Genomic DNA, 20,672 nt, shown 5'->3' on the forward strand with positions numbered 1-20,672 from the left:
GTCTTTAAGGGTAAAGACTGTCATTTAGGAGCCCTCTGGCCTGGGACTCAGAAACCAGTGACCCCTTAGCTTTTCTGAGTCCCTCTGCCTACCTGTCAAAACAGCTGGCTAGACCTCAAGCACCTAGGCTGTGCTGTGTGACCTAGAGCCTCCAGCTGGCCCTCTCTGGGCTAGGTGCCAAGTTCAGGAGCTAGACTACATTTACAAGCCGGACTCAGCTAGGACTCTCAATATCCAGTCCTGTAACAGACAAGGGGGACTCAGACTCGAAGGAAGCCCTCTCCTCCCCCGGGAAGGGGGGCACCACGGGCAACTCGCAACACAGAGGCAGGAACACAGCAACCAACCTTCTCACATCTTTATTTGAAAGGCACAGCTAAGCCCACCCTCGATACAGCATTTTCACTTCTCTCCGTAGAGATCAAACGACTGAACACAACAAAGGCTGACAGTCTAAAAGTCTATATACAGACACAGGTGTGGGTGTTGCTTTTTTTTTTTTTTTTTAACATTTTTCTGTCTTTTTCTTTTTTTTAATATCCCTTTTCTTAAAAGACAAGCTAGTATACTGGAAAAAGGAAAAATAAAAAATAAAAACCAAGACAACTTGAGTACCCTCATCTTTATTTGGGAAGGGGAGACAGGGAATTCTGGGTCGCCCACCCCACCCTGTTCCCCGGGCGAAGCTTGCTGTCCGTGGCCCCTCTTTCTTTCATGGGTGAGGGGACAGGACTAGGTGGGTGTGGGCGGTGGGAACTAGCAGAGGGTGAGTGAGTGGGAGGGGGAGACGCGGGGCGCCCAGGGCAGGGAGGGGCAGCTAGCATTGTGTTTGCATGCAGTGCCAGGGTGTGAGGCCAGGGTGTGCCCCGGGGAGGGTGGAGGGGGGGTGCCAGCGGGCAGACTGTCAGTTACAGGTGTGCGAATTGGGGAAGTGCAGGGGGTGTTGGACCTCTTGAGGTCTTGCTCCCTTCTGACCTGGCCTCCCACTTGTGCCTCCAGGCCTCAGCTTGCCTCATCTGTGGTTATGAGCGGGTATTGACCCATTCAGGCTGCAGGGGAGGAGGAGGGAGGCTGGGAGTCGGGGGGTAGGAGCCAAGTCAGGGGGTGGCACACAAGCAGGGCGAGGGCCCCAGCAGGCGGCTACCATAAATACTACCAGAGTTGAGCCAATCCCGAGCTATACTGTGTCTTACGCTGAATCTTCCTCTCTCTCTGTGTCTGTCTCCCCACCCCCATCCCAGCCGCCCACTAATCCGATTTCTCGCCATCATCCTCCTGGTGGGTGTCACCGTCGTGCCCGTTCTTGTCTTCCTTGGAGAGGTGGGCCTGGGAGCCCAGCGCCGACAGCGAGAGGAGGCCGGTGCCTGCACTGACCGCCGGCAGAGAAGGGGGCTGCAGCCCCACAGGCAGTGGGGTCAGAGGCAGGGCCAGAGCCTGCAGCTGGGACAGCTGGTGGGCTTGGAGCTGCTGCTGCAGGGCAGAGGGAGGGGAGCGTTAGCCCCCTTGGGCCCACCTGTCCTTCTCCCACCCGCTGCTGCCCCCAAAGACCCCAAACATACTCGGATGATGGAGTTCAGCTCAGGAGCAGTGACCTGCTTAGCCCTCTCGATGGCTCCCAAGACTTGCTGCTGGTGCTGGACGGGGACAGGGTGAAGAGAAATCAACTGATTCGCCCTGATCTTGTTAGGGCTCGTGGCTCAGAGCCCAGAAGAAGCCCCGCTCCCTCCCGAAACCCCCCTCTCTCCAGCTGATTCCTTTCATCCAGCCTCAGTCTCTTCACCTGGAAAATGGGATACACAGAGATGCAGAGAAGACCCAAAGGGCTTGGTACCAGAATCTTAGGAAAAAGCTTTTGGGTGAGTCTGAGAAAGCCTGAACCACGACCAATGCCATGTGCAAAGAAGCAGAAGTGCAGTGCACAACCTGGCCAACGGTACAGGGAAGTCCTGGTTCTAAGAGCTCAGACCAGGACTGCTGGTCCAAGAGATCTCAGATCTGCTAACCCAAGCTCCTCTTCCTCCACAGCCTGGGCAGGCCCAGTGAATTCTGGCAGGGCTGGGGCATGAGTCTGGGTTCAGGGCAATCCCCCACCCTGTACCCCAGCCCACCCTGAACGTCTGTCTCTCCGGCCATCAGATGCTAGAATCTGCCAAGCTCCTTCTTTGCCTTGGCTACCAGGGAGCCCCTGTTGTGAACGGAAACCACAAGGCTAGGTCTTCAGGGTCCTAAGAATCCCCTTCTTTGGGGCTTTCATGGTGTCCTCCTGGAATTGTTCCTGGGCATCACGTGAGGGACCCCAAGATATGGGCAGGGGTTAAAGAGAAAATGATGTAAATCTGGCAGAGAGCAGATGGGCCTTACATGACCCAGACATGTGTGTGTTTGTGTGTGTACAGAGTGGGCCTCACACCAAGAGTCTTAGAACCCCAGGAAACAAAAGAGGAAGAGTTGGGTACCTGGTTCCTCCGTGTGTCCCTGTGCATCTCTGTGTGTCTGTGTGCCGTGTGTTTATGTGTCGCATCTGTGCGTATCTGTGGCTGTTTGTATGTCTGCCTATGTGTGCTGAGAGCCCCCCTGTCCACACAGCGGCCAGCAGGGCCCCGCAGATGAACCTCAGGGGGTGAAAGACGGAAGCAAGACAGGGAAACAGAATTCCTGGTGTAGTCTTCGGCGTAGCTGACATTTTTACAGTGCAATGACTCACTGAGGCTGGGAATTCCACAGCAGGGTGAGGCCCCTCGCTCCACCGCCCTGCACCCCTGGGGTTTCTCCAACCTGGGGATTCTTCTGCACAGACTGGCTGGTGGCTGGGAGGTCCAGAGAGGGAAGGCGTGTGCCCTGGGGCACCCAGCGCGCTGCTGCCCCAGATGGCCGCAGTAGGGAGGGCCTGGGGAAAGTTCACAGTCCGTCTACCGCCTCCTCCCCGCAGCCCCGGGAGGCCTGGGGGCTCCACTCACCTCTTGGGAAAGGTAGGGCAGGACCTGGGCACAGATCCCATTCAGCCTCTTGACGATTTCAGCCTGAAACACACAGACGCTTCAGCGCTGGGCAGCAGCTGGGGCAGGCGCAGACCAGCCCCGGGAGGCCTCAGGGTTTTGTCTAATCTAAGAAGAGGCCAGCTCGGCCCAGGGTCAGGTCAACTCATCGGGCCCACGGGCACCCAATCAGCGGCAAAGGTGGAATCTGAGGCTGGCTCTCTGCCCTGTAGGCTAAGAGCACAGGACAAAGCCACGCCCAGCCGCCTGGGGTCCCGGGCGGCCCTGGGAAGATGATGCCCAGTGCCTGATAGGTAGGGAGTGCTCCGTGGGAGACAGGGGAAAAGGGGTGGGGGCAGCTGGCATCAGTGTTCTACAACACACCCGAGAGTAGCCTCATCAGGGCACAGATGGCAAGAGCAAGGCTGGAGGGCAAGGGGCAATCTGGGGGTTCCAGGGCGGGTTGGCACATCACCCCTCCCCTGCTGTTTGCAAAGGGGAGACAGTGGGGTGGGGGTGGCAGGTCCCCCGGAAAGTCTCTGCCCCTCCCCCCTCAGGGAGAGAAACCTGTCAGGGAGGCCTAAGAAAGAAGGGGGGAGGGTTCGGAGGTAACAGGATACCAGGGCAGACTTGGTGCTCAGCCAAGGGGTGAGCAAGCTCCTACCTGCCTGGGGGAGTGCCGAAGTAAGCGAAGTAAGCGAAGTAAGCGTGGGGCGGAGGAGGGGGGAAGGGGGCGTACCTGCTTGTGCATCTCGATGTTCAAGCCGTAGGACATCTCGTAGTACTGCATGGGGGGGGAGAAGACAGAGAGAGAAATGGGGGCGGGTGAAGGACGGGGGGCTCCAGAGACAAAGAGATGGGGGGAGTGACAGAGAGAGAGAGACAAAGAGGGGGAGAAGGGGAGAAATGGAGAGACGGGGAGGGGAGGGCAGGCGAAAGAGATGGAGATGGAAGTGGGGAGACACCCACACCAGGCGCTGGGGCCCAGGTGCCTGGTGGGGCTGCTGGGGAAGCTTCAGGGCCCCAGCAGCAGTGTGGGTGCCCTGGTTTCTGGAATAATGATCACACCCCAACCTCTAACACACACACACACACACACACACATTCCAAGGCTCCTAATCTTTTATCTTTATGTGTCTTGTCTGCGGGTGGCCCCGGACTCCAGGGAAGTTTGCCTTCCTGGGTATAAATAATCGAGGATAAACAAATCCTGCTGGGTCTGGCTCTGGGGCCAGCAGCGCCCCCCCTCACGCCCCAGATCTGACCCTGCCCCTTCCCTTGCTCTAAACCGTCCCATGGCGCGCCCCTCTGTCACCCCAGGGAGGGTGGGGGGGAAGCCAAGTTTGTCCCCAGGCCTTTGTGTGGTCTCCCCTTCTCTGCCCAGCAAGCTCCTACTCATTCTTCAAGACCCCAGCTGTAATGCCCCATCCTCTATGCAGCCTTTCTCAAACCGGGAGCACCCCCTTCTGGAGTCCCCCAGTCCCGGGTCCCTCTCTCTGCCCCAGCCCCATCCCTCCCTCTGAGGCCAGAGGTTCAGTGCCTGGCTCTGCTTCCCCCACAGCCTGGGAGAAGTGGGCTCTGGGCTGGACCGAGGTGCAGTGGGGCGTGGGGGTGGGGTGGGGTTGATGCAGAAATCGCCACCTGGTGGGTAGGAAACTGAGCAAGTGATTCTGGCCGTGTGCACGGGCAGGGTCTCAAATGTCAGGCCCAAGAACACAGCGCCACCCCTTCCCTCCCACGTCAGAGAGTCCTCCTCCCAGGCTCGGGCAAGGAGGGGTTAAGCCTGGGATGCCTGGACCACGGGGGCGGGGAGGGATCTGGTTGCTCCCCCAGTCAGATCCTGGCTTTCCCAGCCACTGGCTCCTTTCCTGCCAAGGACAGCCGGGGGACCTGGCAGGCCCAGACTGCAACCCGGTGGTTTGGCACCTCGGCCACTGCCTGGGCCGGCAGCCAGGCCAGCAAGACGGACTCAGCCCGGCCCAGGGGCAGGCGGGATGGAGAGCTGACCCTGACTCCTCATACGCCCCAGAGGTGGCGGCCAGGGTTCGGGCAGCAGCTGCCGGTGCTGGAGGGGGATCTGGGGTCCCCCATCCCTGCCCACTGGACCCCAGGGCTGGCTTACCATCACGTAATGACGCTGCATCTCCGACTTCTCGCTGGCCAGCTTGTCACATTCGAGTTTCAGACTGAAGAAGAACATGGGGAGGGGCAGGGGCTGGGCGGAGGTCCCCCCCATTGTGCAGGGGAGCCCCTAACTTTGGTGGGGGACAGGCAGAAGATGGGGCAGGGGGAGCCTCAGGTGTCCTAGCTAGAAAATGGGCATTATGAAACCAACCTTGCAGATCTGGGGGCGGAGAAAGCAATGAAAATAATAATAAAAATAACAAAAGTCAGAGCAAGTGCCCTGACTGTAGGTCAGACGAGGATTCAAAGAAACTTTTACCTCTCCTGAAACCCAAAGAGGTCAGGGCTGTTAACATCACTCTGTTTTTACAGATGATGCAATGGACGCCCAGAGAGGTTGAGTGAACGGGCTCAAGGTCACACAGCCAGGAAGCTGGCTTCAGAGGCCATACTGTCAAGCCCTGGGGAAAACTCTCCAGCAAAGGAGGAACAGACAGACACCGCGGAGAGGCTGCGAGAGCCGAGTTGGCTGGTAGGGCTCTGGATTGGATTTACCAAGGAATCTTCAAAGGCACCCAAGCCCCTCTTGTGGGTCCTGATTTCCCTAGCGGGGGGGCATAAATTTCCACCATTGGGTAATAGAGATGGTGACCGCCCCCGCCTCTCTCAAGCTCCCCCAGCAAGGATGAGCTTTGGGTATTTCTCAAAGGCCCCTCACGCGGGTGTCAGGGTGACAGGTAGAGAGCTGAGAGCACAAACTCAAGCCAAATAGACTGGGTCCAAAGTTCAACCCTGCTATTTTGATGCTGTGTGACTCTGGGCAAACCCCTCTACCTCTCTGGGTCTTGGTCTCCAAGTCTGTTGAGTTCCAACCCCCGAGGGTGAGGTGGTGAGGATGAAATGAATTAAGACCAGAAACACTCTTAATGCTGGTATTCAGTAAGTACCCAATAAAGACTTAGTTGCTCTTGTAGTCACCCCAGGAGACTGGAGTTTCACTCCGCCAGACTGACCATGACTTGTATACCCCGGTTGGGAGGACAGCCACAGTTGGTTTCTCCAGTTTTCTTTAAAAATGTGCATTTGTTGCCACCGTTAAAAACAAAATCAGGCAATTTCATTCCAAACTCTGCATTTCTGGCCCTTCCTGAAGGACTGGTGGATACTGTGTGAGCCCCCAACATGGTAGGACCCCTCAGTGTAAAGCAGGAAGCCCAGGCCCAGCGGATGGAGACTCCAAAGCTCAGAGAGGGGGTGTGGCCTACCTGAGGTCACACAGCGCTGTGGCAGCAATCTGACCCTCGGTCTCTGGAATTGGATCAGCCCCAGTGCTCACTGTGACATGGGCATGAGCCAGGCAAGGGGGTGGTGGGGGGGGGGGACACCCCTAGAGAGGCTCAGAAAGGCCAGGCCTGCCAGGCAAAGCCCCTAAACCCTCCACATCACAGGACCAGAACAAAGTTCCTAGGCCTGCCCTTCAACCATCTGTGCCTCAGTTTCCTCATCTTTGAAATGAGCACAGTGATAGAACAGCAGGAAAGACTAAACAAAAGGATGTATGTTCAATCTTCAGCAAATGGGGAGAATAGGAAGTACCCCCAAAGAACAAATATATCACTGTTCCCAATTTCTTCTTGGAGAAAACTCGGCATCCTTCAAAGAATACTTTTGTGTGGGTAAACTTAGGTCCAGAGAGGGCCCAAGACCCCACTGGTATTCGTGGCCATGGACCCCGTTTTGATTCCTAGGCAAAGCCCCCCTCCGTAGCAAAACCTTGAGAATCTGCATTCTTCAACCCAGAGACTGGGTACAAATCTCAGTTCTGCCACTTCCTTGCTGTGCAACCCCAGGAAATTCCTATCCTCTCTGGGCTTAAGTTTCTCTAAGTGTAAAATGAAGACAATAATAGTTCCTTTCTCTTTAGATCTGGCACATTGGCAAGCCCTTTAGAAATGTTAGATTCAGTTCTGGAAAGAGAATCGCCTTTCTGCTGGCTGGCAGGAAACCTTTCTCCAAAACTAGGCAGAGAGAGATAACATGCTACAGGTTTTGGTGGGGGGGTGGGGAGGTGGAGGGCCCAACCCCAACTCCAGCTGTTGGGAGGTCTTTTATCCAATGCAGATTGGGGTGGGGGTGGGGAGAGGGGCTCTGACACCAGACAGCTAAGGCTTTGGGCAAATTACTGAAATTTTTGTGCCTCAGTTTTCTCATCTACAAAATGGGACTGTCTTAAAGACTAAATGAATTTCATATCGGCAAAGTGCTAAAGACAGTGCCTGCCACCTAAGACATTCAACGCCTCTATTTTTCCGGAGCCTAGATATATAGCAGGGGCCACAACCTCCGCTGCAGGCTTCAGTCTTGCCATCTGAGCAGGGGGCTCCAGCTTCTCCCGGGGCAGGCACCACCAGCCCCAGCTCACCTGTGGTACTGAGCCTGCAGCAGCTGAAACTCATCTTTGATGCGGTCGCAGGAGTCCGAAGTGGTGAATTTCAGTTGCTGGGGGAGGTGCGACGAGCCCTGTGGGGAAGGGGCGGCCCGGGTCAGGATCCGGTGGGGCCGCCACCCACCTCTCTCCCCGGCTGCCCCGAGGCAGAGGCCGGCGCAGCTGCAGCGTCCCCCCGCCCCCCCGCCCCACTTCCCGGGCCCGTGTTTACAGCCCCCGGAGCGGCCCCCGCCCGCACTTCCTGCCCCCGCCTCTCCGCCCGAAGCCGAGGGGGGTGGGCGCGCCCGGAGGCTCTCGTCCCCCGCCCCCCCACCAGGCTGTGGAGGTGCGTTTGAAGGCCCGCCCTTGGTGGGGGGCAGGGTGCGCCCTCTACCGCGCCTCCAAAGCGCCGGGAGGGGGTGCACGTCTGAGCGCCCCAACTGCCTCTGGGAGGGGGGAGAACGCGTCCTAGAGGGTCCCCCTCCCCAAGCTGGCGGCGTGGGAGGGGGGATGAGGCTTCCTTGCTAACTCCCCTTGGGGGAGGGGCCTCTCTAAGCACCCGAAATCTTCTGGGGGGGGCCCACCACCCCAGATTCCTAACACCCTTCCTCCGGGCCGCGTTCTTCCGGGAGGGGTGCGCCTCCGGTCTCCCCCCACTCCCAGGCCCCGAAAGCAGCCCCGGCGTTAGAGGTGCCTGGTGGGGCTCCCGGGGCGCCCCAGGCCCGAGAAGGCCTCCGAGGCCCAGGCTGGCTTGATTGGGGGGGGGGGCACAGGGCCCAGGGGCTGGGACCGGGGCTGGGGGGATCTGATCCGGGATCTGGAGGGGACCTGGCTTGGGAGCTAGGGGGGTGCTCTGGGCCCGGAAGCTGGGAGGGGGACCGGGAGCTACGGGGGATGGGAGGGAGCCCCGGAGCTGGGGGTGGGGAGCAGCGCTGGGCCCAGAGCTGGAGGGGACTGGGCCTAGGAGGTGGGGGGGGAGACGCCGAGCTGGGAGCTGGGGGTGGGGGAGGTCCGGCTGGGATCTGGAGCGGGGGGCGCAGGGCTTGGTCCTTGAGGGGTGCGCAGGGCCCGAACCTGGGGGAGGGAAGGGTCCGGCTGGGACTGGGGGGACCGGGCCAGGACCTGGGCGGACGCAGGGCCCGGAGCTGGGGGGATGGCCCGGCCGGGAACTGGGGGTGCCGAGCCCGGATTGGGGGGGGGCGCCGGGCCGGCGGGCCCCGCTTACCGAATGCCTGCTTTGTGGAAACATCATGTCAGTCGCGGCGGGGGGCGCGGGCTGCGCCCCGGCTGTGCGCCCCAGCTCGGGCTGCTCGGGGCGCCGGGCGGCCGCGCCTTTGTCCCGGCGCCGATCGGCAGCTCCCGGGGCCGCCGCCGCCGCCTCCCGCGCCCGGCCTCGCCCGCTTCCTGCGCCCCCTCCCCGCGCGCCCGGCCCCGGCGCGCCCCGGGCCCCGCTTCCTGCGCGCCCGGCGCCCCTCCCCGCCCCTCCCCGCCGCCCGCCTCCCCGCACGCCCGGCCGCCGCTCCTATTGTCTAATGGCGGCGACGCCGGCAGTGGCCACGGCCTCGGCTGAGCGGAGTCTCCGGCTCCACCTGCTGCTGCAGCCGCCGCCGCCGCTGCTGCTTCCCGGGCCCCGTGCGCGCCGCCGAGGGGGGGGCGCGCGCCCGGGGAGGCCCGCGGATCCCCACCCATCCGCCTCCCCCGGGCCGGCCGGCGCAGTGACCTTGGGCCCGGCGCGCCCCCGCCTCGCCGCGGCCCCTCCCGGCCGGGTGGCCCCGGCAGCCGCCAGGGCCTCGGTTTCCCCATATGTCAGAGCCGGGGGGCCCGGCTGCCCCCATCGAAACCGCCGGCGCAGTCATGGCGCGACCCGGACGCGTGCCAGGGACATGCTCTGTAACCTTGGCTCACGGGCTGTTCTCTAAGCCTCGGTTTCCTCTTATGTAGAAAGGAGGTGGTGATACTGCCGACTTCCTGGGAGCCATGCCTTCAACACACATTTATGGAGCGCCTACTGTGTTCCAGGCCCCGCTCCAGGACGTGGCGGGGGGGAAGGGGTACAAAGTCCCGACCCTGGTGGAGATGACATGAGACGGCAAACACATGAACCAAATCCCTGGCAGGTCAGAAGGTGGTAACAGCTATGGAGAAAACAAAGCAGGAGGGAGGGCTGGGAAGGTGCGATTTTTCACAGGTGGAGGTCAGAGGGGGCCTGCTTGTCCTCTAAGAGGGCCCGAAGGTGAGGAGAGAGCGAGCGAGCCAGTAGTCTGTGGGGGTGGTGGCTTATTCAAGTAGGCAGAAACGCCAGTGCAAAGGCCCTGAGGCAGCACTGTGGCTGGCACGGGGTGGGGTGCTTGGGAGGAGATGGGGGCAGGGAGGCAGCAGCTTCCTGCATTCACGCAGGGGCGCTGCTCCCAGAAGGGCCTGCGCTTGGGTTAATGATCTGCCGTTTTGGTCTGGAAATTCCTAATAATTTTTGAACAAGGGGCCTCACAGTTTTGTTTTGCAATTTTTGAACAAGGGCTCTGCAAATTCAGTAGCTGGTGATGGGACCGGACAGATGGTGCAGGGCCTCGGGGTTTGTGGGAAGGACTTGGTCTTTTACTCAGTGAGGCCAGAGCCCTGGAGGGCTGTGGGCAGAGGAGGGACAGGACTGACTCAGGCCTCGAAGAAGCTGTTGAAGTAATACACGTGAACCCCCAGCAAGTGCTAAATAGACAAGCTCTTAATTATCACTATCACCATCAACTATGCACCTTGCCTCCTGGATGGGCCTTGGGCTTTCCCATCTGTAGTTAGGACTCTGGTCACCTTTCCTGGGCAGAGGAAGGGTTAGGACTAAGTTGACATGAATAAGCAAAATTGAAGACCCTTCCACCCAAAAAGCCCTTCAAGATAAAACAGTACTTTAACACCGTTTTTTTTTTTTTTTTTTTCCTGTGGCCACCCAGTGTGGCTTGCAGGATCTCAGTTCCCTGACCAGGGATTGAACCCAGGCCATGGTAGTGAAAGCCCGGAACACGATATTTTTTAAAATAAAAATTAATGCCAAAAATTCATCACGAGCAAGATAACACATTAACTAAGACAGCATCTTGGACTTCCCTGGCGGTCCAGTGGTTAAGATGCCAGGCTTCCATTGTAGGGGGCCGGGTTCAATCCCTGGTCAGGGAACTAAGGTCCCACATGCCACAGGGCATGGCCTAAATAAATAAACAAACAAATAAATAAATAAAACAGCATCCAGTGGGGCCAGAGACGAGTTAGGAGGATGCAGGGTCTCCCTAGTCCCGATGCCCTAAGAGAAAAAGCACAAACTTTTAGAAAGTTTACTATTCCTGGGGAATTCCCTGGCGGTCCAGTGGTTAGGACTCATTGCTTCCACTGCTGGGGGCATGGGTTGGATCCCTGGTCAGGGAACTAAGATCCCACAGGCTGTGTGGTGCGGCCAAAAAAAAAAAAAAGTTATAGAAAGTTTACTATTCCGAATGGTTCCGGAATATGCAGACCTCACAAATCGTATTGGGGTCCCTGAGTGGAACGGGCTACAGAATTTTCAGGGCCCAGGGCCAAATGAAAACGCAGGGCCTCAAGTTCAAAAAGGATCAGGAATTTCAGGATGGTGACAATAGAGCATTAAACTAAGAGCAGGGCCCTTCCTTCAAGTGCAGGGTCCTGTAGGACTGCACGAGTCACAGGCCCAAGAAAGCAGCCCTGCTCCCAAATCTCCCCACTCCCACACAGGGACCAGACACCGTTTCTCCTAGGAGGCCATCTGCATCTAGGCAGGCAGCTCCAAGTATTAGGGCTCTTGGTGACCATTTTAGCAGACCCTAGACTTGGGTGGGCAGAGATGGACACAGACATCTCCAGTACAGTGGGGTCAGGGCAGGCCTTTCACCATGTAGTAGAGAAGCCTGGAAGTGTGACCCAGACTATGAATAAACCGACCCACCTGTTTAGTTAATTAATTTATTTATTTTTGGTTGCGTTGGGTCTTCGTTGCTGCGCGCCAGCTTTCTCTAGTTGTGGTGAGCGAGGGCTACTCTTCGTTGCGGTGCGCGGGCTTCTCACTGCGGTGGCTTCTCTTGTTGTGGAGCACGAGCTCTATAGGCGCTTGCATTTCAGTAGTTGTGGTGCACGGGCTTAGCTGCTCTGCGGCATGTGGGATCGTCCTGGACCAGGGCTCGAACCCATGTCCCCTGCATTGGCGGGCGTATTCTTTTTTTTTTTTTTTGGCGGGCGTATTCTTAACCACTGCGCCACCAGGGAAGTCTCTGTTTAAGTTTTTATTTATTTATTTATTTATTTATTTTTAAATTTTTATTGGATTACACTGTTGTGTTAGTTTCAGGTGTACAGCAAAGTGAATCAGTTCTACATATACATATATCCACTCTTTTTTTAGATTCTTTTCCCATATAGGCCATTACAGAGTATAGAGTAGAGTTCACTGTGCTATATAGTAGGTCCTTATTAGTTATTCATTTTGTATATAGTAGTGTGTATATGTCAATCCCAATCTCCCAATTTATCCCTCCCCCGCCTTACCCCCTGGTAACCATAAGTTTTTTACATCTGTGACTCTACTTCTGTTTTGTAAATAAGTTCATTTGTACCCTGTTTTTAGATTCCACATGTAAGCGATATCATACAATATTTGTCTTCTTCTGTCTGATTTACCTCACTCAGTATAACAATCTCTAGGTCCATCCATGTTGCTGCAAATGGCATTATTTTGTTCTTTTTTATGGCTGAGTAGTATTCCATTGTATATATGTACCACATCTTCTTTATCCATTCCTCTGTTGATGGACATTTAGGTTGCTTCCATGTCCTGGCTGTTGTAAATAGTGCTGCTATGAACATTGGAGTGCATGTATCTTTTCTAATTATGGTTTTCTCCGGGTATATGCCTAGGAGTGGGATTGCTGGGTCATATGGTAACTCTATTTTTAGTTTTTTAAGGAACCTTCATACTGTTCATACCAGTTTACATTCCCACCAACAGTGTAAGAGGGTTCCATTTTCTCCACGCCCTCCTACCTGTTTGAGTTTTTACCATGAACCAGTCTCTGCTTTAGCATTTTAACCCTGGGTACTACCATTATGCCCATTTGAAATATGGGGAAATTAAGGCACCGAGAGGTTAAGAGACTTGGCCAAAATCACATAGCTGGTGGGTGGCAGCACCACGATGTCAGCCCAGGTGCTTGGGCCCTTGATCGCTATGCAGTCCTGCCCCTCCAGGTGGGGCGTGAAGGCAAATCATGGTGGGAACACTGGCTGGAGAGGGCCAGGACCCCAGATGATGCAGGACCCTGCATTCTGCACTGAGGAGTTGGGCTTGTACCTGGCGGGCACTAGGGAGCCATGGAAGAGTTTAGAGCAGGGTTTGTCAGTCTGTACTCTCAACATTCTGGCCCGAATCATTCTCTGGTGGGGGGGGGGCGTCCTGGGCACTGTGGGGTATTGAGCGGCATCCCTGGCTCCCACTCACTAGGTCCCAGGAGTACCCCCAGTCCCAAGTGTCCCTCAGGGCAGAATTGCCCCCAGCTGAGAAGCCCTGGCTTAGAGCAGCAGAGAGAGACCACCAGGGCGAGTGGTAGAAAATGCTTACTGGTAGTGGGAATGGATGCAGATGAGGCGGGAGGTCAGGAGACCAGGGGGGATCCCCAAACTAAGGCTCAGGAGGGGTGCAGGCTGGGCCGGGCCCGCTGTGTGGAGGAGCTTTTGCGGGTAGAAAGAGCAGAATGCCAGCAAGTCAGGGAAAGGCAGGGCAGAAGGCTGCGGCCCAGGAGGGAATAGTCTTCATCGTATAATTAATTTGGGGGAAACCGGGGCTTTTGAAGATCGTACTGTCTGGGAAGCTGCCATCCCACACCCCCCAGCTCCTAGCCATCACCACCTCCTTGGGTCCACATCCTGATCTTTCCTCTCCCTGGGGTTCTTAGGGCCACATCTGGGGCCAAGTTGGGGCGGGGATCTGTCTCATGTATCCAACAGCCTGAGACCAGCCTCACGGCCTGCTTACAAATGAGCGCTGGGCCCCGCGCCTCCAGGGCAGAGCCAGGCGCTGGCTGGCGCATGATGGATGGGGCTGCAGGGCCATTAATCAGAGGCGGGGGAGGAAACAGGTGGCTGCCGCGAGCACAGGGACCTCCCTGTGATAGGCCTGGCGGAGCTGGGGCCTCAGCTGTCCGGGCCTGGGTTTTAGCCCCTGGCTGCCGTAACCTGGCTAGGTGACCCCAGGGCAGTATGAGTTTACTGCTCTGTACCCTAGTGCCCCCCTCTCCAAAGGGAGCTGTTATTCATTCATTCCCTCAGTAAACATTTATTGCACCTACTGTGTGCCAAGCATGGCTCTAAGTGGAGGTTTATAGCAGTGATTAAGGAGGACAAAAATCCTTCCCCTTGCAGAGCAGACAGGCTTTAAATACTTGACTCAGGTCCTGCCCCTCCTCTGCCCACAGCCCGCCAGGGTCCCACCTCCCTCGAGGTAAAAGCCCAAGTCCTCCCCAAGGCCCTGCAAGACCTGTCCCGTCCCCTCCCTGCCCTCCCCTCCTCCCTCTCTCCCCCTGCTCACTCTGCTCCAGACACAGGGGCCTCCTGGCTGTTCCTCCAACACACCAGGCCCGGTCCTGCCCCAGGGCCTTTGCACTGACTGTTCCCTCTGCCTGGAAAGCTCATCCCCACAACCCAGTTTGGCTAATTCCTTTGTCTCCTTCCAGTCTTGACTTAAATGTCACCTTCTCAATGAGTCTGTATTGTGACCTTCCTATTTAATTCTGGCAGGGCTGGGACCAGGATGAGTGTACTTTCTAGTAAGGCACTTTCTTCAGGCGTAGAATTTAAGACCAAAATCTCAGTCAACAAGATAAATACTATTTTAGTGCAATCGATTTTTGAATTGTGGTAAAATACACATACAATTTACTATGAGAGACATTTAATACATTCACAATGGCGTGCAACCATCATGTCTATCCAGTTCCAAAACATTCCATCGGGAATTCCCTGGCGGTCCAGTGGTTAGGACTCCGAGATTCCACTGCTGGGGGCCCAGGTTCGATCCCTAGTTGGGGAACTAAAATCCCACAAACTGTGCGGTGCAGCCAATGAACAAATAAATAAAATTTATAAGGAAAAGAAACCATTCCATCACCCCCATAAGAAGCCCCATCCCCATTGGCATCCCCCCACCCCACCTCTGGAAACGACTAGTACACTTTCTGTCTCTGTGGATTTGCCTGTTCTAGACATTTCATATAAATGAATCATATACTATGTGACCTTTCGTGTCTGGCTTCTCTCACTGAGTATCATGTTTTCAAGGCCCATGCACATTGTATTGTATGTCAGTGCTTCATTCCTTTTTGTGGCTAATGTTCCATTGTAAGGATGGACCACATTTTGTGTATTCATTCATTCGTCTGTTGATGGACACTTGGGTTGTTTCCACTTTTTGACCATTGTGAATAATGCTGCTGTGACCATTCATATATAAGTTTTTATGTGAATGTATTGTTTTATTTCCCTTGGGTGTAGACCCAGAAGTGGAATTGCTGGGTCATAGGGTAAATCCTATGTTTAATTTTCGAGGAATCACCAAACTATATTCCAATTGCATTTTACATTCCCAATTGCACTGCACAAGGGTTCCAATTTCTCCACATCCTCGCCAATAATTGAAATTGTCCTTAAAATATATATACATATATAATACCCATTCTAGTGGGTGTGAAGTTGTATCTCAATGTGGTTTTGATTTGCATAAGGCAATATTTGAACAAATCAAAAGTAATGAAAAAATTTCCACGATGAACAAAATTTCAAAATTTTAAATAAAAACAGGATCCAGCCCTTCACTTGCATCACCAACTTTACTTGATTCCCTCTTCCCAGCCCTGTGGCAGCTGCTCCTTGTCCCCCACCCTCCCTAACCCAGTAATGAGGTCAATGAGGGATTTTAGTTCCCTGACCAGGGACTGAACCCGCACACCCTGCAGTGGAAGTGCCGAGTCCTAACCACTGGACTGCCAGGGAAGTGAATGGGGGAGGAGTGGGATGAACCAGAGGGGAAGATGCAGACTGGGGTTCAGATCCTTTGCTGTGCAACTTCTGTGCAACCTCCAAGCCTTGATTTTCCTTCTCCATAAAGTGGAAACCCTCTATAAAAAATGGGGACCGGGCTTCCCTGGTGGCACAGTGGTTGAGAATCTGCCTGGCAATGCAGGGGACACGGGTTCGAGCCCTGGTCTGGGAGGATCCCACATGCTGCGGAGCAACTAAGCCCCGTGCGCCACAACTACTGAGCCTGTGTGCCACAACTACTGAAGCCCGTGCACCTAGAGCCCATGCTCCACAACAAGAGAAGCCACCGCAATGAGAAGCTGGTGCACTGCAACGAGGAGTAGCCCCCGCTCGCCGCAACTAGAGAAAGCCCGCGCGCAGCAGCAAAGACTCAGTGCAGCCAAAAATAAAATAAAATAAAAATAAAAAGCAAGGACTCAAACAGATATTTGTACACCAATGTCCATAGCACCATTATTCACAATAGCCAAGAGTGGAAACAAATCTCCGTCAACAGAGGAATGGATAAACAAAATTAACCATCTTACCTGTTTTTAAGCGCACAGCTCAGTGGCAGTAAGTGCATTCACACTGTCATGCAGCCATCCCCACCCTCCACCTCCAGAACTTTCTCATCTTCACAAACTGAAACTCTGTCCCCATGAAACACTCCCCATCCCCTCCCCCAGCCCCTGGCCCCCACCAACTATTTTCTGTCTCTATGGTTTTGACTCCTCTAGGACCTCCTATGAGTGGGATCAGACAGTATTTGCTCTTCCGTGTCTGGCTTATTTCATTCAACATCCCTTAAAGAATCCCCGTCCCCATGAGCAATCACCCCAGCCCCCTCCCCCAGCCCCTGACAACCAGGAATCCACTCTGTCTCTGTGGATTTGCCTGTTCTGGAAGTTTCCCATCAATGGAATCACACACTGTGTGTCCTTCTGTGTCTGGCTTCTCTCACTGAGCATCGTGTTCTCAGGGTCCATCAACATTGTAGTGAGTGTCAGTGCTTCTCTCCTTTTCATGGCTGAGTGATGTTCCCGTGTGTGGAGGGACCACCTTTTGTTCATCTATTCATCTGTTGATGAAACGTTTGGGGTGTTTCTACTTTTGGGCTATTGTGAGTAGTGCTGCTGTGAATATTCATGTACAGATTTTCATGTGGACACGTATGTTCATTTCTCTTAGGTAGGTACCGAGGAGTGGAATTGCTGCGTCAGATGGAAACTCCAGGTTTAACTTTTAGAGAAACCGCCAAACTGATTTCCACTGTGGCTGCCCCATTTTCCATTCCCAACAGCCCTGGAGGAGGGTTCAGATCTCCCTACATCTTTGCCAGGACTTATTATTGCCTGTAACTTTTTTTTTTTTTGGCCCTGCACATGCGCGGGATCTTAGTTCCCCCAACCACAGATTGAACCTGGCCACAGCAACGAACAATAGTGATGACGCTGAGGATGGCACAGACTTCCTGCATGCTGGGAACCCGTCTAAGTCTTCTTTACGCATTTATTTACTAGTAACCCATTTTGCAGATGGGGACAAGAGAGGCTCAGAGAGAGTGTGACCCATCTGGAGGTCACCAGCCTGGCAGGGGCTGGGAACCCAGGCCTCTAGGCCTTGTCACTGCCCCCCAGGGCTGAGCTTGATAATAAGTGTGTTTTGTTTTTGTGCTTTTCCTTCTCCCCGGAGCTTCTGGCTGCACCCTTGGGAGCCTGGCATTGGCAGGGCCGGGAGCCACTGTTGGGGTGTTTAAAGGCCTTTAAAAGGTGTTCCCGGGGGACTTCCCTGGTGGCGCAGCGGTTAAGAATCCGTTTGCCAATGCAGGGGACATGGGTTCGAGCCCTGGTCCGGGAAGATCCCACATGCCGTGGAGCAACTAAGCCCGTGAGCCACAACTACTGAGCCTGCGCTCTAGAGCCCGCGAGCCACAACTACTGAAGCCCGCGTGCCTAGAGCCTGTGCTCCGCAACAAGAGAAGCCACCCGATGAGAAGAGTAGCCCCCACTCGCCGCAACTAGAGAAAACCCGCAGCAATGAAGACCCAACGCAGCCATAAATAAATAAATTAAAAAAAAAAAAAAAGTGTTCCCAGCCTTTCCCTGGGGCTGCGTGGTAATTAGGTAGCGTGATTAGGAGGCCACCCCCAGCAGGCGTGTCTCTGGGGACACCTGGGGACATCTGGGGACTGTGGGGAGCAGGGAGGCGCGGCTGCCCACCTGGCCTGCCCTTCAGAGGCCCCCACGGCCTCCTCTGAGATACCTAAGGGCCAAGTGCTAGCTGCAGCTTTGCAGCTGGTGGGCTGTGTGGCTCTGGACAACTCTCTGTCCCTCTCTGGGCCTCTGCTTTCCCATCTATGTAGTAGGGGAGGGTATAGTGCAGACCCCACAGGACCTGCACCGCTACCCTCGCTCCCTGGTGCCTAGATCCCTCCACCTACCCCGCCCCCAACAAAATAAATATCCTCTTTGTTGTAAGAGGCCAGGGTCTACTAAGCTCTTTCATATCCCCAGTGCTGCTCCAAGCCCTTGAAGTGGGCATGATGATCAGTCCCATTTTACAGCTGAGGAAACTGAGGCCCAGGGAATTTGAGAAATGGACTCAGGAACACACAGCCTATGAAAAGGAAGAGCCAGGATTTAAACCTCAGTCGCCATCCTAAGACCACCAGCAAATATTTCCCGACGTGCTACTGAATGTGGGCAGCACTTTTAGTGTTTTGCATGAGTGCTATGGAATAAATGGTGTCTTCCCTACAACAAACTTGTGCTGAAGCCCTGATCCTCTGTGGGCTAGTATTTGGAGGTGGGGCCTTCGGGAGGGGGTTAGGGTTAGATGAGATCATGAGGGTGGGGCCCTCATGGTGGGATTAGTGTCCTTATAAGAAGAGGAAGAGGCCAGAACTATCTCTCTGCTATGTGAGGACACAGCAAGAGGCGGCTCTCTGCCACCTAAGGTGAGAGCTCTCACCAGACACTGACCCTGCTGGCACCTTGGTCTCAGACTTCCAGTCTCCAGAATGGTGAAAAAATAAATTTCAGTTGTTTAAATCAATCAATCTATGGTGTTATGTTATGGCAGCCCAAGTAGAGTAAGGCAATGAGTTATGTGATTTAATCCCCAGAATAATCCCAGGAGGAAGTAGCTATAGCCGAGGAGACCCAGAGGCTCAGAGAGGGCAAGACACACCCCTAAGGTCACACAGACAGGAATTGACAGAGATGAGATTCCAACTCCAGTCTGGCTAGTTCTGAGTCCCGCCTGTGCCTGTATGTCCCTAAACTTCCCCATCCCCACCCCCACCCCAAGCCAGTCCTGGGAGGCAGTGTAGCCTCCTGGTTAATAGACAGAGGTGAGTTCAAATCCTCACTCTGGCCTTCTACTTGCTGGGTGACTGGGACCAAGGCACGTCCTCTGTCTGCACCTCCATCTCCTCATCGCAAACAGGAGTCCTAACAGTTCCAGAAAGTTGTGAGGATGGAATGAAATGAGATGTGAGGGTCCCTTAGCTGGGCATTAGCACAGAGTAAGAGCACTTGGTAAAAAAAATTTATTTATTATTTTTCTTTCTTTCTTTCTTTTCTTTCTTTCTTTCTTCTTTCTTTCTTTCTTTCTTTCTTTCTTTCTTTCTTTCTTTCTTTCTTTCTTTCTTTCTTTCTTTCTTTCTTTCCTTCTTTCCTTCTTTCCTTCTTTCCTTCCTTTCTTTCTTTCCTTTCTTTCTTTCTTTTCTTTCTTTCTTCCTTGCCACACCATGCAGCATGCGGGATCATAGTTCCCTGACCAGGGATTGAAGCCGTGCCCCCTGCAGTGGAAGCGTGGAGTCCTAACCACTGGACCGCCAGGGAGTTCCCTAAAAAAATTTTTTTTATTAAAAATTTTTAAAAAATTTAAAAAGAGCACATGGGCAGCTGTCTTCTCTGAACCTCAGTTTCTTCTTCTATACAATGAGCATAATGTCAGTACCTACCTTTGTAAAGTGCTTGAGTCAATGACAGTAAAGGGCTCAGAACAGGGTCTGGCGCCAATGAATGCTTGATATACAATAATTTTTTAAAAGTTCATAAATTCAAATACATTCACCAACGTGGAGACACACAATGGCCCCAGGGACACACACACACACCGGGACCCTTCCTGCCCAGGGATGAGCGGATGAGTGGCTGCTTTCTCTACCAATTGGGTTGTCCACCCTGGTTACTGCAGAGCTCCCCTGCCTATTTGCATTAAACATAAATTAACTGAATGAAAGGAAATTTAAAAATTGAGGTTCCTAGGCTGCACAGGCCACATCTCAGGGGCTCATTCGTCACTGGGGCTGGTGACCATCGCACTGGACAGTGAAGGTGCCCATTATCGCTCAGCACAGCAGGGTATTCTATGGAGAGCATGGTCTCGAATGTTCTAGAGCAGTGGTTTTCAGCCAGGGGTGATTCTGCCACCAGGGGACACCAGGTGATGTCTGGGGACATCTGTGGTTGTCACGAATGGGGGGATCCTGGCATTGAGTGGGTGGGGGCCAGGGAGGCTGCTCCACACCCCACAGAGCCCACGACAGCCCCCCAGAGGATGAGCCGGCCCCATGTCAGCAGTGCTGGGGCGACCCTGGGGTAGGGCAATGGATCTCAAACCTGTCCCCAGACCGGCTTCCTCTGGGAGCTTGGAGGAATGCAAAATCTCTGGCCCTGCCCCAGCCAGGACTGCTGCTCACATTTTACAATGCACAGCTCGGCCCAAATGTCCACAGTGCGGGGGGGGGTGCAGAGGAGGGTACCCTGGACTAGAGCTATGGGAGCCACTTCCCCTACACCGTTATATTATTACACTGAAATTGATGGAAATGAGATGAAATGAAAGACGCATGTCCGCAGTTGCCCTGGCAACCTCTCAGGGGCTCAGTGGACACAGGCGGCGAGGATGTTGGGCAGCACCGAGTTAGAATACTGCCATCCTGGCGGAAAGTGCTGGTGGGCAGCGCCCCGTCGAGACCCTCCCCAGGGGTGAAGCCAGGCTGTCAGCGCTTGGCTGCACTCCCTGGACAGGGGAGCGAGGCCGCGGTTCCACGACCGTCCACATGGGGG

The 20,672-nt window shown here is 54.8% G+C and overlaps 1 protein-coding gene across 1 annotated transcript; it reads right to left on the reverse strand.

The window, feature by feature from the left end:
• Window positions 1–343: 343 nt before the first annotated feature.
• On the reverse strand, window positions 344–8,920 carry TLE5 (TLE family member 5, transcriptional modulator). Its single transcript, XM_036846755.1, has 7 exons — window positions 8,750–8,920; window positions 7,522–7,619; window positions 5,098–5,161; window positions 3,715–3,759; window positions 2,958–3,020; window positions 1,560–1,634; window positions 344–1,470 (listed from the first exon to the last, which is right to left on the reverse strand). The coding sequence occupies exons 1-7, from the start codon at window positions 8,774–8,776 to the stop codon at window positions 1,249–1,251; spliced, it is 594 nt and encodes a 197-aa protein (XP_036702650.1). The 5' UTR covers window positions 8,777–8,920; the 3' UTR covers window positions 344–1,248.
• Window positions 8,921–20,672: the final 11,752 nt, after the last annotated feature.

The sequence above is a fragment of the Balaenoptera musculus genome, chromosome 3 (genome assembly GCF_009873245.2).
Source record: "Balaenoptera musculus isolate JJ_BM4_2016_0621 chromosome 3, mBalMus1.pri.v3, whole genome shotgun sequence".
In the NCBI taxonomy this organism is placed as follows: Eukaryota; Metazoa; Chordata; class Mammalia; order Artiodactyla; family Balaenopteridae; genus Balaenoptera; species Balaenoptera musculus.

Bases quoted from the DNA above. Each gene is read 5' to 3' on its own strand.
- TLE5 (XM_036846755.1), bottom strand. From the start codon at position 8,776: ATGATGTTTCCACAAAGCAGGCATTCG. The intron at 3,760-5,097 runs GTAAGCCAGCCC...CCCCCCATGCAG, and splicing joins TGCAGCGTCATTACGTGATG to TACTACGAGATGTCCTACGG. The intron at 1,471-1,559 runs GTATGTTTGGGG...TCTGCCCTGCAG, and splicing joins AGCTGAACTCCATCATCCGA to CAGCAGCTCCAAGCCCACCA.